This window comes from Sebastes fasciatus, chromosome 6 (genome assembly GCF_043250625.1).
Source record: "Sebastes fasciatus isolate fSebFas1 chromosome 6, fSebFas1.pri, whole genome shotgun sequence".
NCBI lineage: Eukaryota > Metazoa > Chordata > Actinopteri > Perciformes > Sebastidae > Sebastes > Sebastes fasciatus.
In genome coordinates this window covers 24,902,640-24,917,098 of record NC_133800.1, presented here as the reverse complement: position 1 = coordinate 24,917,098, position 14,459 = coordinate 24,902,640, and the positions used below count along the sequence as shown (strand labels likewise).

At 40.8% G+C, this 14,459-nt stretch overlaps 1 protein-coding gene across 2 annotated transcripts; it reads left to right on the top strand.

Moving 5' to 3' along the window:
• The first annotated feature begins 4,100 nt into the window (after nt 1-4,100).
• Nucleotides 4,101-10,337, top strand: npy8br (neuropeptide Y receptor Y8b). 2 transcript variants are annotated; one of them, XM_074638716.1, is made up of 3 exons: nt 4,101-4,312; nt 4,678-4,809; nt 7,986-10,337. In XM_074638716.1, exon 3 carries the CDS (start codon nt 8,139-8,141, stop codon nt 9,234-9,236), a length of 1,098 nt encoding a protein of 365 aa, XP_074494817.1. In that variant the 5' UTR covers nt 4,101-4,312; nt 4,678-4,809; nt 7,986-8,138; the 3' UTR covers nt 9,237-10,337. The 2 variants fall into 2 exon arrangements, with proteins under 2 accessions (XP_074494817.1, XP_074494816.1); XM_074638715.1 differs by lacking the exon at nt 4,678-4,809.
• The last annotated feature ends 4,122 nt before the right edge of the window (nt 10,338-14,459 follow it).

Genomic DNA, 14,459 nt, shown 5'->3' with positions numbered 1-14,459 from the left:
AGCTACAGTATGGGTTTAAAAATACAGAGGAATAACTGCTCCCCAAATACCATTAAACATGGATATGTGGAGCTACAGCAGGGGAACAATTCCCTCTTAATAGGGTACGGTACTATATTGATTTACACAGGCAGCGACACATAAAACTATTAACAAGTTTCCCACAAGAAACGCTCACAAATGCCTTATGTAATACAAGTCTCTCTCTGAATCCAAATATGGACATCGACTCCCAATATGTATTGTGTAAATGGACACAGGAGGGGAGTTTAAACAGTTGATAGAGTGTACCGAATAAAAGAAGCGATCAAAGAGCAATCAAATATTTCTTGCGACAGCGAGATAATGTTTCAAAAATGTTTGGGACACGTTATCTGGTCTTGTTCTACCTTATCACCAAAGACGAAACACAGCTCATCTGCTTTCTGTTTGCACACTCTGTGTCGCAAATGTTTTAGAAACCGTGTTCCCTTGTTCCATGAGAGAGGTGTTCTTCCTTTCCAGATTGCATAAGCTTCTCTGGCCACTCTTGCTGAACACCCTCGAGCCCATCGACTTGTCACTTATCAATCATAACAAAAAATGGTGGACACACTGTCAAAAAAACCAATTTCATGGCATCATGGTGCTCAATTGTCTGGACATTCAAGACTCTAAGAAATGTCTTCCTCTCTCCTTCCGTTAAAAAAGCGCCAGTTGAAAGAAAAATCTAAATGTGAGTGACAGTAGTGGAGATTGCACAAGGGGAGAGTTACAACAGCCGTTCCACATCTCAATATATTGAATAGTTGCTTGTTTCGAGGCAACACATCCAGTCCTGCAGTGACCCAGTTCCTTTTCAGCAGGAATGCTGAAACGCTGCTTTTATCTGCAAAATATGTGCATAGATTAGATGTCGTCTTGAGTGACTTGACACCCCGTGTCCCTGTGTCAAGTAAACACCCACAGAGCTGTTGTTGCTGGTGGCAAGTCATTTCTCCATTCTGCCTCTCAGACAAACAGCTATTACTGTTCTCTCTCATGCAGCCTCCACTTGAAACAGGAGTGTGTGGGGACAGTGTGAAGAAGCCGTTAACAATCTGTTGCACAAGCAAGAGAGGTGTAAAGAACGGGTTTAAAATAGTTTGAGGTGTTATCTGCGGAGGGATCAGGACTGAGGTTCTAATCGTGATGCTGTTTTAGTTTGTGTCGACGCCAAAAAGTTATGCAAAGGTGCATACTGCAGACGCAGAGAGAACCTGTGTGGTTAGTTTGGGGTATGCACTAGTAGATTACACATTGATAATGGGTTAATGATCTTTATAACAGAAAGAGAAGCCAGTTCATGGTCTTGCAAGAATGCATGCACATATCAATCAATAGCCATCAATATTCATTATTTAATTCAGGCTTCTTTTTAGATATGCATCGTAATGTTTTGGGTGACAAAATAAACTTAAATAAAAGAGGAACACAAGATGATGTATGTCCAACACAGTCTCATGATCCAACACAGTTTGAAATAGCCACGAAATTGTATCTATTTGATTCGTGTACATACACAAAATTCTCTTTGGCTTAGGCTTAGACAACGAAACTACTAAGTTAGGTTTAGGAAAAGATCGACTTGGTTAGGCTTAGGCAACGAAACTACTTAGTTAGGTTTAGGAAAAGATCGACTTGGTTAGGTTTAGGCAACAAAACTACTTAGTTAGGTTTAGGAAAAGATCAACTTGGTTAGGCTTCGGCAACAAAACTACTTAGTTAGGTTTAGGAAAAGATCGACTTGGTTAGGCTTAGGCAACAAAACTACTTAACTAGGTTTAGGAAAAGATCGTCTTGGTTAGGTTTAGGCCATAACCCGTTTGGGTTAAAATAACTCAGGAAGTGCTGTAACTTAAGTAAATCAACTTTGACTTGTGGTTTAGGGACACAAACACCGGTCTCCTGGGTGAAAGTCCTGTCTTTTTTGACCCACCTATCCACTCAGATTACCTCGCTACAAAGTCCCAGATTTCCTCCCTACGCTCTCTTTATACTTCTCGGTTCACAATTACGTGGATTACATACCAATTGATTGCGTGCTGACCATCATGGAAAAAATGTGTGTCTATGTACACGAAGTACATTCAATTTCGTCACTATTTCACAAACTGCTGTGCGACTGGGCGGGTATATGTTCACTGTAATCATTACAGTGCAATGGACACTGTGTTTGTTCTCTTCAACAAACACATTATCCATAAAAGCTTTGCAGCCACAGAGCAGCTCGCAGGGTGTGAAAAATTAACAAAATCTGTGTCTGAATTTCTCTCTGAATTTATCCACAGCTAATTATGCTCTACACAGTCTTGATTTAAAAATGTCTCCCATGTTGAAAGAAGAACACGGGCAGGCATGCGTGTAGGCCTAGTATAGCAATTATACTAAGCCCTATGGGAATTTTAAACATTGCACTGAAATAATACAGTGATATAACAGCAGTTTCTCACTGGGGATGTATGAAACTCGCCTCAGTATGAGAAGGCTCAGCATGATGCCTGATTATGGCTTCTTTTTAGATATGAATCGTAGTGTTTTGGGTGACAAAATAAACTTCAATGAAATAGGAACACAAGATGATGTATGTCCAACACAGTCTCATGGTCCAACACAGTTTAAAATAGTCACAAAATTGTATCTATTTGATTCGTGTACATACACAAATTTCTCTTTGTGCGTTTTCCTACAAATGTCCAGCAACCCGTGATGCACGTGTCAATTTCCACTCCAGTCTTTTCAAAATAAAACGACTTAGTTAGGTTTAGGAAAAGATTCGCTTGGTTAGGCTTCGGCAACAAAACTACTTAGTTAGGTTTAGGAAAAGATCGACTTGGTTAGGTTTAGGCCGTAACCCGTTTGGGTGAAAATAACTCAGGAAGTGCTGAAACTTAAGTAAATCATCTTTGACTTGTTTCGGGACACAAACACCGGTGTCCTGGGTGAAAGTCTTTTTTGACCCACCCATCCACTCAGACTTCCTCGCTACGAAGTCCCCGATTTCCTCCCTATGCTCTCTTATACTTCCCTGCTCACAATTACGTGGATTACATACGAATTGATTTGAAATTATGTGTCTATGTACACAAATCAATACATTAAATATTGTCACTATTTCACAAACTGCTGTGCGACTGGGCTGGTATATGTTCACTGTAATGGACACTGTGTTTGTTCTCTTCAACAAACACTATCCATAAAAGCTTTGCAGCCACAGAGCAGCTCGCAGGGTGTGAAAAATTAACAAAATCTGTGTCTGAATTCTCTCTGTTTATCCACAGCTAATTATACTCTATACAGTCTTGATTTAAAAACATTCCCCACGTTGAAAGAAGAACACAGGCATGTGTGTAGGCTTAGTATAGCAATTATACTAAGCCCTATGGGAATTTTAAAACATTGCACTAAGATAATACTCTGCTCGTCTGACCTGTTCTTATTATCTGTACCTAAGGTCCGCACAGAACTAGGTAAGATGGCCTTTAGCTATTCCGCTCCCTTCTCCTGGAATACACTGCAAGCTAAGTTGAAACTGGGAAATCTGATTACTTTTGATGAATTTAAAACATTAATGAAAGACCTAGAAGAAGCAGAGTCAATCGGGAGCTGTCTGTGTTTCTGAATATTTTCACTTTAATGTTGATGTGTTTTGTATGATATGATGCTATGTATTTATTTTGCATTTGTTTTATGTTGTGGCGTCAGAAACTTTAATGTATGTTTAAATGCTGCTGTCTTGGGCAGGTCTCTCTTGCAAAAGAGATGCTTAATCTCAACGAGTACTACCTGGTTAAATAAAGGTTAAATAAAAAAATTCAATAAAAAAAATACAGTGATATTACAGCAATTTCTCATTGGGGATGTATGAACCTCTCCTCAGTATGAGAAGGCTCAGCATGACGCCCGTTTTCTCAACACACTAAATGAATCATCTAGTGTCGCTCACTAACACATTTGAGGGTGAAGTGCAAATTTCCAATAACTCAATTCCCCCCCCCCCATTGGCCCTCGTGAGGGCGCGTGCCTGTGCGCGCGCGTGTACGTGCGTGAGGAGCGTGCCAGTGAGAATTTATTATGTAACAACGTGTTCCCAATCACATCCCTCTCTGCCTGAGAGTCTGAGGCATAAGGTCGCTTTAAGAGATATCTCAGTTCCTATCAGTGATCCTGGCAGGACACCTCCTCCTCTTCCTCCTCCTCCTCCTCCTCCTACCTTCCCCTTCGACCAAAAACTCTTGTTGTGTCTCACCTGATGCAAAGCAGCGCTGGACGTCCAGGAGGAAACAACAGCTCGGTAAGAAAACAATGGCTCATTTTGACATCTAATTGAAATAAAAACAGCATTTCATGCACCTTTTTTTTTTTATTTGGTTGGAGGGTTACCTGAAAGTAAGAAATATTATATTTTCCTATAGGGTGTTTTTTTTTAATCATGAGATAGTGCGACTAATATTTTTTTATATATTTCTTTATCGGTTCTTAAAGGTGTGTATAGTGAGTTTTACGCACGAGCTGGTATGTTTGATATCCCTGTGCTGTCAGGCTGTATAGTAGCTCTTCTGATAGGATTGTCTTTTTACTTACTGTATTCTCCTTATATAGCAGATGCTCAAAGTGTAAGTAGGTGGTAATGAGTGATGGGTTTCCCCATCTGGACAGGAGAGCAGTGAGCACACACATACACGGTGGTTGGACACACTGGAGGACAGAGAGGAGTCTCCTGCACCTGTCCGGAGCTGAGAGCAGACAGACAGCTACAGACAGACAGACAGACAGCTGCAGACACACAGGGTAGGTAGGTAGGTAGGTAGATAGGGTGCACATATATATAAACCACTCTCACACTTTGTCATCCCTTCATGCGTTTTTCATCCGCCTGGTGCGTGATGCCAGTGGAATCATTTTTGCATGAGCAAATCCAGACCTGTGTGTCATGTCAAAGTGGTTTAGTGAGGTGACTGGATGAACGATGTGATTTTTAAAAAAAAATCTTATTTACAATATATAAAACCATTTTGAGACAAATCCCCATGAGCTCTAATTTCTTTGTTTTGTTTTTCTTGCTTCACAGTTAATACCATACGATACGATACAACTTTATCGTCAGTTTGCACTGAAATTCATTTTGCATCCATAGCCAGCTCAGTTTGAGAAAAAGTACACATACAATAGACATCCTGTTACCATAGACAGACAGACAAGTAAGACCCATCAGAGAAAAAAACAAAACACATCACAATTATTCATACATAACCCATTACAAAATGACCATCTGTCCTCTGGATTTACATGTCTTTAGCAGCACAATTATTATTTAGCAACAAGATAGTAATTAATAATAATAATAATAATAATAATAATAATAATAATAATAATAATAATAATAGTACATTTTATTTATATAGCGCTTTTCTAAAAACTCAAAGACACTTTACATAGATAAAAAGATCATAAAAGAAGGACATCATAAAAAGGATAGTATCCAAGGCTGTTTCTTTGTGTGCAACCTGCAGATAATGTGTATAATTTATAGTAAATCTTGTGTCAAATACTAATAATGTCTTTAGTTAAATGCCCTTTGGACTGTCCTTTAGCAGCAGACACAACATAAAGCAATGCGTCACTTTAAGTGTCCAAATTCTGCCATAAATAATCAGCTTCTGGCTGCAGCATGGGTATGATAAATGGTATTATCTACCGTACTTGGCTCCAGGTTCAAGTGTGTACTTTTTGTTATGAATACTCTGGCTTTAATCACCTCAGATGAAGCAGCGCGTTATAATGGGACATTTCTGCTCATCAGAGAGACAGCCACAAGCAACTATACGTGCTACCTGTCATTATTCGTCATCATTAAGGAGTCCTCAATTAAAAATGATAACTCCTTTAAATCCTGTAGATTTCATTCTGTTTGCATAGCTGCGTTGCAAAACTCATTTCTGAGGAATTGAGCCGTGGGACAAAACATCTTGGTTAATCAGTACTGTTTTTTTCAATGTGCTGCGTGCACACACACACACACACACACATGCACACACACAGACATATGCATGTACGTGCACATTCACACACACTAGTCAGATGGTCTTGGTGTAGCGAAATTGTATTTCTCTTCTGTTTTCCAGTACATTAATTTGTAGAAGATTTTAAGGAGCACATGTACTTTAGAATCCGAGAAGCCATTGTGAATGCTCAGTGGCGATGAGAGGTGTCTGTTCCTTTATGGACAGAAACAGAATAAATTCCCGCTGTCAAAAGGGGAGAAAACAGTGAGAGGGAATGATTGTCTCTGAAGGAGCAGTCATTATCGCGTTATTGTGATGGAAATTTAAATCAGCATGCCATTATAGGGATGCCACGATGTCGGGATCTGTGCTGTGTTCTTGATGGTATGCCATCAGTGCATCATTTCTTCTTATAGCCAGTCCTGGAGGAGATAGAAAATCAGCCTCATGATATCTGCATATCAACATTAATTATTCCCTTCATACATTTTTGTTATACTGAATGTACTGCCAGTGTATGCATAGGTGAAACTGGACCACTAAACACACCAAAAAGACACTTGTGGAATTACATCAAAGGAGCACTGTGATTTAAAAACCTGTCCCGCTTCAGTTTCTGCCACATTTAAAGATGACCTATTATGCCTTCGTGCTTTTTCCCTTTCCTTTAGTGTGTTGTTACTCTGTAGGGGAGAGTAATCCCCTTTGGTGTGGACTTCTGGCTTTGTACATTTGTAGACCTTTATATTTATATATATACTGTATATTAGGGCTGTCAACGTTAACGCGATAGTAACGCATTAATGCAAATTCGTTTTAACGACACTAATTTCTTTAACACATTAACGCAATCGATCTTTCAGAGGTTGTAGCGGGCACAGTTTTAAAACTAGAAAACCTAAGGAATCCATTGGTACCAACCATGTCCAACTAGCTTGTCTCGAAGGAGGTTATATAACGCTCCAAGGTTATGATAAATTTTGGCCAGGAAAACTGGCATGGCCATTTTCAAAGGGGTCTCTTGACCTCTGACCTCAAAATATGTGAATGAAAATGGGTTCTATGGGTACCCACGAGTCTCCCCTTTACAGACATGCCCACTTTATGATAATCACATGCAGTTTGGGGCAAGTCATAGTCAAGTCAGCACTCTAATACACAGACAGTGTTGATGCCTGTTGGGCTGCAGTTTGCCATGTAACGATTAGGGCATATTTTTTATGCTAAATGCAGTACCTGTGAGGGTTTCTGGACAATATTTGTCATTGTTTTGTGTTGTTAATTGATTTCCAATAATATATATATATATATATATAAATATATATATATATATATATTATATAAATAAAGGTCTGCAAAGGTACAAAGCCCAAAGTCCTCACCAAAAGGAGTAACTCTCCCCCGCAGAAACGCCTTGCTTGAAGTCCCGCCTTTTTTTCCGTAACGTAGTGATGTCACCAAGTAACACATTTGCATAATACCTGCCTGGCGGCTAGTTTGGCATGCCCTCAAACAAAGCTTGTTAGAGCGGAGCTGGAGCAGAGTCCGAAGAGTTTGTTTCGGTTGACCAATCATAACTGCTCACCCAGAGCAGACTGGGCTTTTCGGGAGGAGTGGGGATAGAAGCCCAAACAGAGCGTTTCAGACAGAGGGTGAAAAGAGGTGCTGCAGCACAGCCGCTATGAGAAAAGTAAAACCTTTTTTTAACATTAAAGCATGTAAATGAGTGAGTTGAAAATTAGCATAATAGGTCCTCTATAAAAGAAGTCTAATGATGAAATGAGCTTTTTCAGCAAGTTAGGGTAAATTTCTTTTTATGCAGCAGTTTTTATGGGAGCAGTTTTTCAATTTGAGTGACAAACCAACCTCTTGATATCTCAATAAATTTAGAAATACACTTTTCATGACTTGAAGTTTCTTTGAGGTTACTCATTTCATTTTCTTTCTTTCTTTTTTTTCCAGGCAGCAAATGAAGACTGATGTTAAGATTGCCAAAGATTAAGGATGATGGAAAGCTGTAAGAAAATGCTAATGTTATTCATGAAGTAATTACAGCAGGTGTGACACAACAAATTAGTTCAATTAGGCCTCTGAAGTGAGCCCAGGAAAGCCACCATGGAGCTGCAGCAAAATACCAATCACAACCAAGCCCAGTGGAAAGAAATACCGTGGGACTCCACCGACGACTGCTCGCTCTCAGTGAGCGGCACCACTTTCCTCATCGTTGCTTACAGTACAGTTTTGGCTGTGGGTCTCATCGGGAACTCTTGCCTGGTGTTTGTTATCACACGGCACAAGGAGATGCGCAACGTCACCAACATCTTCATCACCAACCTGTCCTGTTCTGACATCATCATGTGCATTGTGTGCCTGCCGGTCACTATTATCTACATGCTGATGGACCGCTGGGTCCTAGGGGAGGTCCTCTGTAAGCTCACGCCCTTTGTCCAGTGCATATCGGTCACCGTTTCCATCTTCTCCCTGGTCCTCATCGCCATGGAGCGCTACCAGCTCATTGTCCACCCGACTGGATGGAAGCCAATGGTGGGCCAGTCCTACTTGGCCGTGGCTGTCACCTGGATTGTGGCTTGCCTAATCTCGGTGCCTTTCCTCTCGTACAGCGTGCTCGCATTGCCTTTCCAGAACATGAGCGTCCCAATCAGTGATCACCTGTTTTGCGTGGAGCGGTGGCCGTCGGTCCAAGAGCGGCGAGCTTACACCACCTCCCTGATCGTCTTCCAGTACTTCCTCCCTCTCGCCCTCGTCATGCTCTGCTACCTGCACATCTACCTGCGCCTCAGGAGGAGGAAGGACATGGTGGAGCGCGGCAGGAACGCCACTCAGAAGAAAAACAAAGGCGCCGCGAGGATCAACGCCATGTTGATCGCCATAGTGGTGGCATTCGCCCTCACCTGGCTCCCTCTCAACGTCTTCAACACGGTGTTCGACTGGAACCATGAGGCCATCCCGACCTGTGGCCACGATATCATCTTCTCGTTCTGCCACCTCACGGCCATGGCCTCCACCTGCGTCAACCCCATCATCTACGGTTTCCTCAACAGCAATTTCCAGAAGCAGCTCAAGACCACCCTGTTGCGCTGTCGCTGCTGGGGGGTGACGGAGCGATACGAGAGCGTCCCGCTCTCTACTGTCAGCACAGAGGTCACCAAGGGGTCAATCTTGAGCAATGGATCTATCAGCAACAATACTTAGATCTGAGCCTTTTCAGTGAAGGAAACAAACACTACTGAGTCTTCCTCAGCCCTCATTGTGTCATCCTTTGGAGCTTTTCTTGCTTCGTTGCGTCCAAAAGCGAGGCTGACATTTACAAAGTTATAAACCTCACTAACAGCAGTCCGGAGAGAGCCGACTGAAGACACTTAACCAGCATGGCGCGATGCCCTCGATTCAGTATGAGGTCACATGTAAGAGGAAGTAGATAACAAATTGATGGTGCAAAGGTTGGACAAGTTGAAGAATTGTAGGGCAACTGAGGGCACTTTACATGACCACTTTTGCAGTCTGTATAGTCCCTTCTCCATGTGCTGTGGGCACATACGAATGAAGAGACAGCATTTAATGTGGTATACATCTGTCGTGTTTTCTTTCTAAAGCACTGGGATTGTCACATTTCAACAAACATAAACTGCTTATGTTTTGCTTTTCACACTTTTACCTGCTTTAAATGTGGACAATGGGACCACCTGAGAGAACTGAAAGGACAAAGGGGTTGGGGAACTGCAAATGTTCTTTTCAATTTAGTTGTTTTATATTAATAGTGTCGATGAAAATATCAAGAGATTGTAAACTGTGATGTGTTAATGACTATTGACGGAGTGGCTTATTACGTAACTGAAGGAGAGGACATTAGTGCATTAAATGTGGATCCGGCGTCCACTGAGACAATTTACTAGCATCATCTTAATGCGTTTATTATTACCTAAAATCACCACAAACGATGTAATGCTCTTTAACAACGAACCTTGGCAAAAGCTATATACAATCCATGCTGTCCGCCAAGGTCTGCGCTCCAGTGTATTATGCGTGTGGGATGTTTTTTTCACAACAAATGTGCCATTCAGCAACCATATATCAAGTGCCATAAAACAAAATAAAAGAGGCAGTAAAGGACTTTGTCAGAGCCGGGTTCTCCTGCTGTATATAACCTTACTAAATACATGTATGGCCTGTAAACAATGTGACACAGTTATAGTTTATGGTGTGGTATAGGGAATAAAGAGCACTGTGTAGCAGCATAGCAGATATATCCTGTTGTAAGTCACTTCTCTTTGTGGTAATAAACTGAATTAAAACATTTACTAACATTTACTATTAAAGATAATAATCTTTAATGATATGTTGTAATATTTGGTTTTGATGGGTCGCAATTTTGACGGTTTGATCTTCAAATCTTTTTTGGTTTTTGTTTGCCAAACTTCCTGTCTGCCTTGCTTTCGGAGTATGCGTTATTGTAAATAGATACAGAATAGATTTTTCGCTGTCACCTCAGTTTTTACCAGATAATTGATTGGTCTTGAGTCTCCCATTAATATGGGATAGGCAGTTTTTTTTTGGCATCATTGGGCAGCAATTCCATAATAACCTTCAGCATATTGTAATGCAATTGTTCTGAGAGAAAACTAGACTTCTGCACCTCCTCTTGGCTTTGTTTGCAGCCTTTAAAAAAATCTTTGAGTCAAAAGACTTTGGCTAATCACAGGTCGTTTCAGAGAGAGAGAGTGTTCCTATTGGCTGTTCATTCAACGGAGGCAGCTGTCAATCACTCGCAAACTCCGATCAAACGGTTAAACTAGGCAGCGCTGATCAAATATGAATCAATATTCTATTACTGTAATGCCTATTTCTTGCCTCAAATGTTTTCAGAAACATCTTGTAGTGTACTGTTTAGCTGTAAAATGAGAAAGTTTGCTCTGGCTGGTGGGCGGTGCTTGGTATTTCCTCAACTAGTCTCAACATGGCTACTCTGATTGGTTGTGTTCCTCCGGTCTGTGAAATCTTGCAGATGCCATTAGGAGCACCGGAGGACACCGGAGGACACAAAGACACATGATTTTTTTTGGATTACCTGTCTCATGCACTACTGTCAGGATATAGTGACCGTTTTATAAAATAACTTTTTTTAATCATATTTGCTCCAATCTTGCCTACTGCTGCTTTAAAGGCAAAAATGGTAAACTGAGATCAGACATTTCCACTTTAGGAAACATTGTGGAGTGTGGGATCCTAATTCCCCAAAGATTATACTGCCGTGGTATTTGGTGTACAGGGGGAAAAAAATATCTTCTACACAGTCAATATTTCAAAATCTTTGCTTCTTTCCGAGGTCAAATTCAGTGTGCTGCCTCCGTGTGCATTATTCAGAGGGATGTCTGAGATCACAACACATTTTAGATGTGCTTGTAGTGTTGAATAAATCAGTGTTGTGTTTGCTGCCTTAGATTTTAAACAGCATGGGGAGGGTAAAAAAAAAACAGAGATCAATGGGAATTGCACTAAATATTCATGCCGTGGGAACGCATGTTAACAGTTATACTTTTATCCATCTCAAAGAAGAAGAAGAGGAGAGGGCGAGATTGTTGCTGCCTTTTAGCTGTCGTGATGATGGCGGGAGGTCAAGTGTAGCATGTTTTTACACCTTACAGAAAGCCAAACTTGTTTTTGACTCGACACACAGCCTAACAAACTGTTTTCCGAGGGCAATTTAGCCCATAAAAGAGCTCTCAAAGGTCCTTGTCGGCATAATTGACAGTGTGCTTCCGCTGCCTTTGCCGGAGTTGACCTTTACAGATTGCCAATCCCCTCTCTTCTTCTATATCTCCTTCCTCTCACCTGTCTTTCCTTTGAAAACGCCACCTGAACGAAGCGGCAGCGTTCATTTTGTTTGGAAGAAAGGACCCAGGACGCCGGAGGTGCTGACGTACTCCAGCGACACTTGACAATGAGTGGAGCTTAAATGACGGCGTTTTACATTGTTACCCCAGTAACTGCTAAGGGGCTATGGGCACAATGCTGCGCTATGACATGAAGCTCGGCTGAAGACAGACACTTAATGAGTCCACAGGGCCAGACTCTCCTTGTCGGTGGAGCAGTTCCAGAAAGATTAGCATCTTGGCTCTCTGCATTTTCATTTAGAGAGAGAGATTCTCTCCAGATCACAGGAACAACATGAACCACATAGCTGGCGAGAGATTTTCCTCAAGCTGTTGATTTCGGCGTTTAAATTCTCTTCTGTCAATTTTTTTTTTTGCCTGCTTTGCTACTGTATGAAAAGGGCATAATTCACCCTGTTATTGCCCTGTTCCCATATCGATAGTTATAATAATAGCTTTCTGATGCTCTGTAGAAAGAAAGTCCTTCCCTTATGTGTGAATTAACGCTGTCAATCAATCGATTGTCCATACTTAATCTGAGTAATCACACTTTTTTTATCTGTTCAAAATGAGATTTGTCAAGTATTTAATACCCTTATCAACATGGGAGTGGACAAATATGCTTGCTTTATGCAAATGTATCTATATATGAGGGCTGTCAAAGTTAATGTGATAATAACACGCTGAAAGCTGTGATAAAATTTTGTTTTAACGCCACTAATTTCTTAAATGCATTAACGCAACTTGCTATTTGTAGGTCGTAGAAGGCTCAGTTTTAAAGCTAAAGGGAAGATACGAGTCTCTCCTTTACAGACATGCCCACTTTATGATAATCCCATGCAGTTTGGGGCAAGTCATAGTCAAGTCAGCACACTGACACACTGACAGCTGTTGGGCCTCAGTTTGCCATGTTATGATTGGAGCAAATTTGTTTATGCTAAATGCAGTACCTGTGAGGGTTTCTGGACAATATTTGTAATTTTTTTTGTGCCGTTAAATAAATATATACATACATATGCATAAATTCTGCCCACTATTTTGCCCACTGCCACGTTGATAAGAGTATTAAATACTTGACAAATCTCCCTTTAAGATACATTTTGAACAGATAAAAAATGTGTGATTAATTTTCAATCAATATTTTAATTGATTGACAGCCTTAGTATATATTATAGGAAAGAACCATTTTCAAAGGGGTCCCTTGACCTCTGACGTCAAGATGTGTGAATGAAAATGGCCATGACATGGCTATGTTTTTAGAATAAAATTTAGCATAACTTTGGAGCATTATTTATACATATTTAGTCATGGTTGGTACCAATGGATTCTTTAGTTTCATATGATACCAGTATGTTCACTCTAGCTTTAAAACAAAGCCTGCTACAACCTTAAAAATGGCAAGTTGAGTTAATGCATTAAAGAAATTAATGGCATTAAAAACGACTTATTAACACGTTATTATCGTGTTAACTTCGACAGCCCTAGTGTGATTTCTTCTCCCCAGCCAATGCTGAATCTGCAGGGTCCATAATGAGCCTAAGGAATCGTTCTATAAGTTACAGTATATATGGTGTCACAGTATAGATATGCTACAAAAGGATTTCTCAGCGGGAAGTCTTGTAATGATGTCAGGCAAAGTCATGGGCTTCGTGCATCTCTGATCCCCTTGTGAGAAGGAACTAATCTATTTGTTCTGGCAGATGAAAAGGTCAGTAGGAGTAGGATTGCTGCCGCTGGAATCCTAATCATGGTATTATACATGTTAACATCTGTAGGGCGCAGTGAAACTGACAGGTAGCTCATCGAAGGGTCAAACACATAGATCAGCTCAGTCAATATTCCCTCGTTCTCTTTCTATTGAATTGCCCTCATGGTTCCGCCTCAGATCTGTGAGGGCGGGTTTTTATCTCAGGGAGCATTTCCTGCTTTTACCTGTTTATTACCGTAGTTTAGATATCATAACAGTGGGGATGTTGTGTCAGCCCGCTTATCAGTCAGACCTGGGTTACACACATGTAATGAAGGATGAATTCAAAGCAAAACAGTCTCCGCTTTTGAAATAAATCTAGAAATCTCCATTGTATACTGGAAGATATTCCTGGGCCCCAATTTCGTCTGTGTCTTCTGTACTACTGTAATAACACAGACACACACACAAACACACACAGTTTTGTCTTGCATAACACAAGCAGACTTGACAGCCAGGAATAGAAACCCGCTAATTGGTGTCGGCCAGCTTTTCCTCAGGATTTGGTTTAGTGTTTGCATGCTTGTGTAGTCTTCACAAAAAGAAAAATAGGCTTAGATAGATACAGTAGATAGATACTGTAGATAGATAGATAGACATTTTACAATAGACAAACAAGAAATTCTTTCATCTCTATAATCTTGCCCTGACAATTTGGGATCTGGCCTCTGCATCTGACCTTCCATTTTCTTTGATCAGAAGAAAGGAGGTAGACCACAGCCTGCTTTAGTTGCCTGGTTACAGCTTCCTCAGGGGTTTCAATGGGTTTCCTTCAAGCTGACACAGAGCACCGAGCTA

What these genes read in the sequence shown, in the direction of transcription:
- npy8br (XM_074638715.1), top strand. Translation starts at nt 8,139, where the DNA reads ATGGAGCTGCAGCAAAATACCAATCACAACCAAGCCCAGTGGAAAGAA.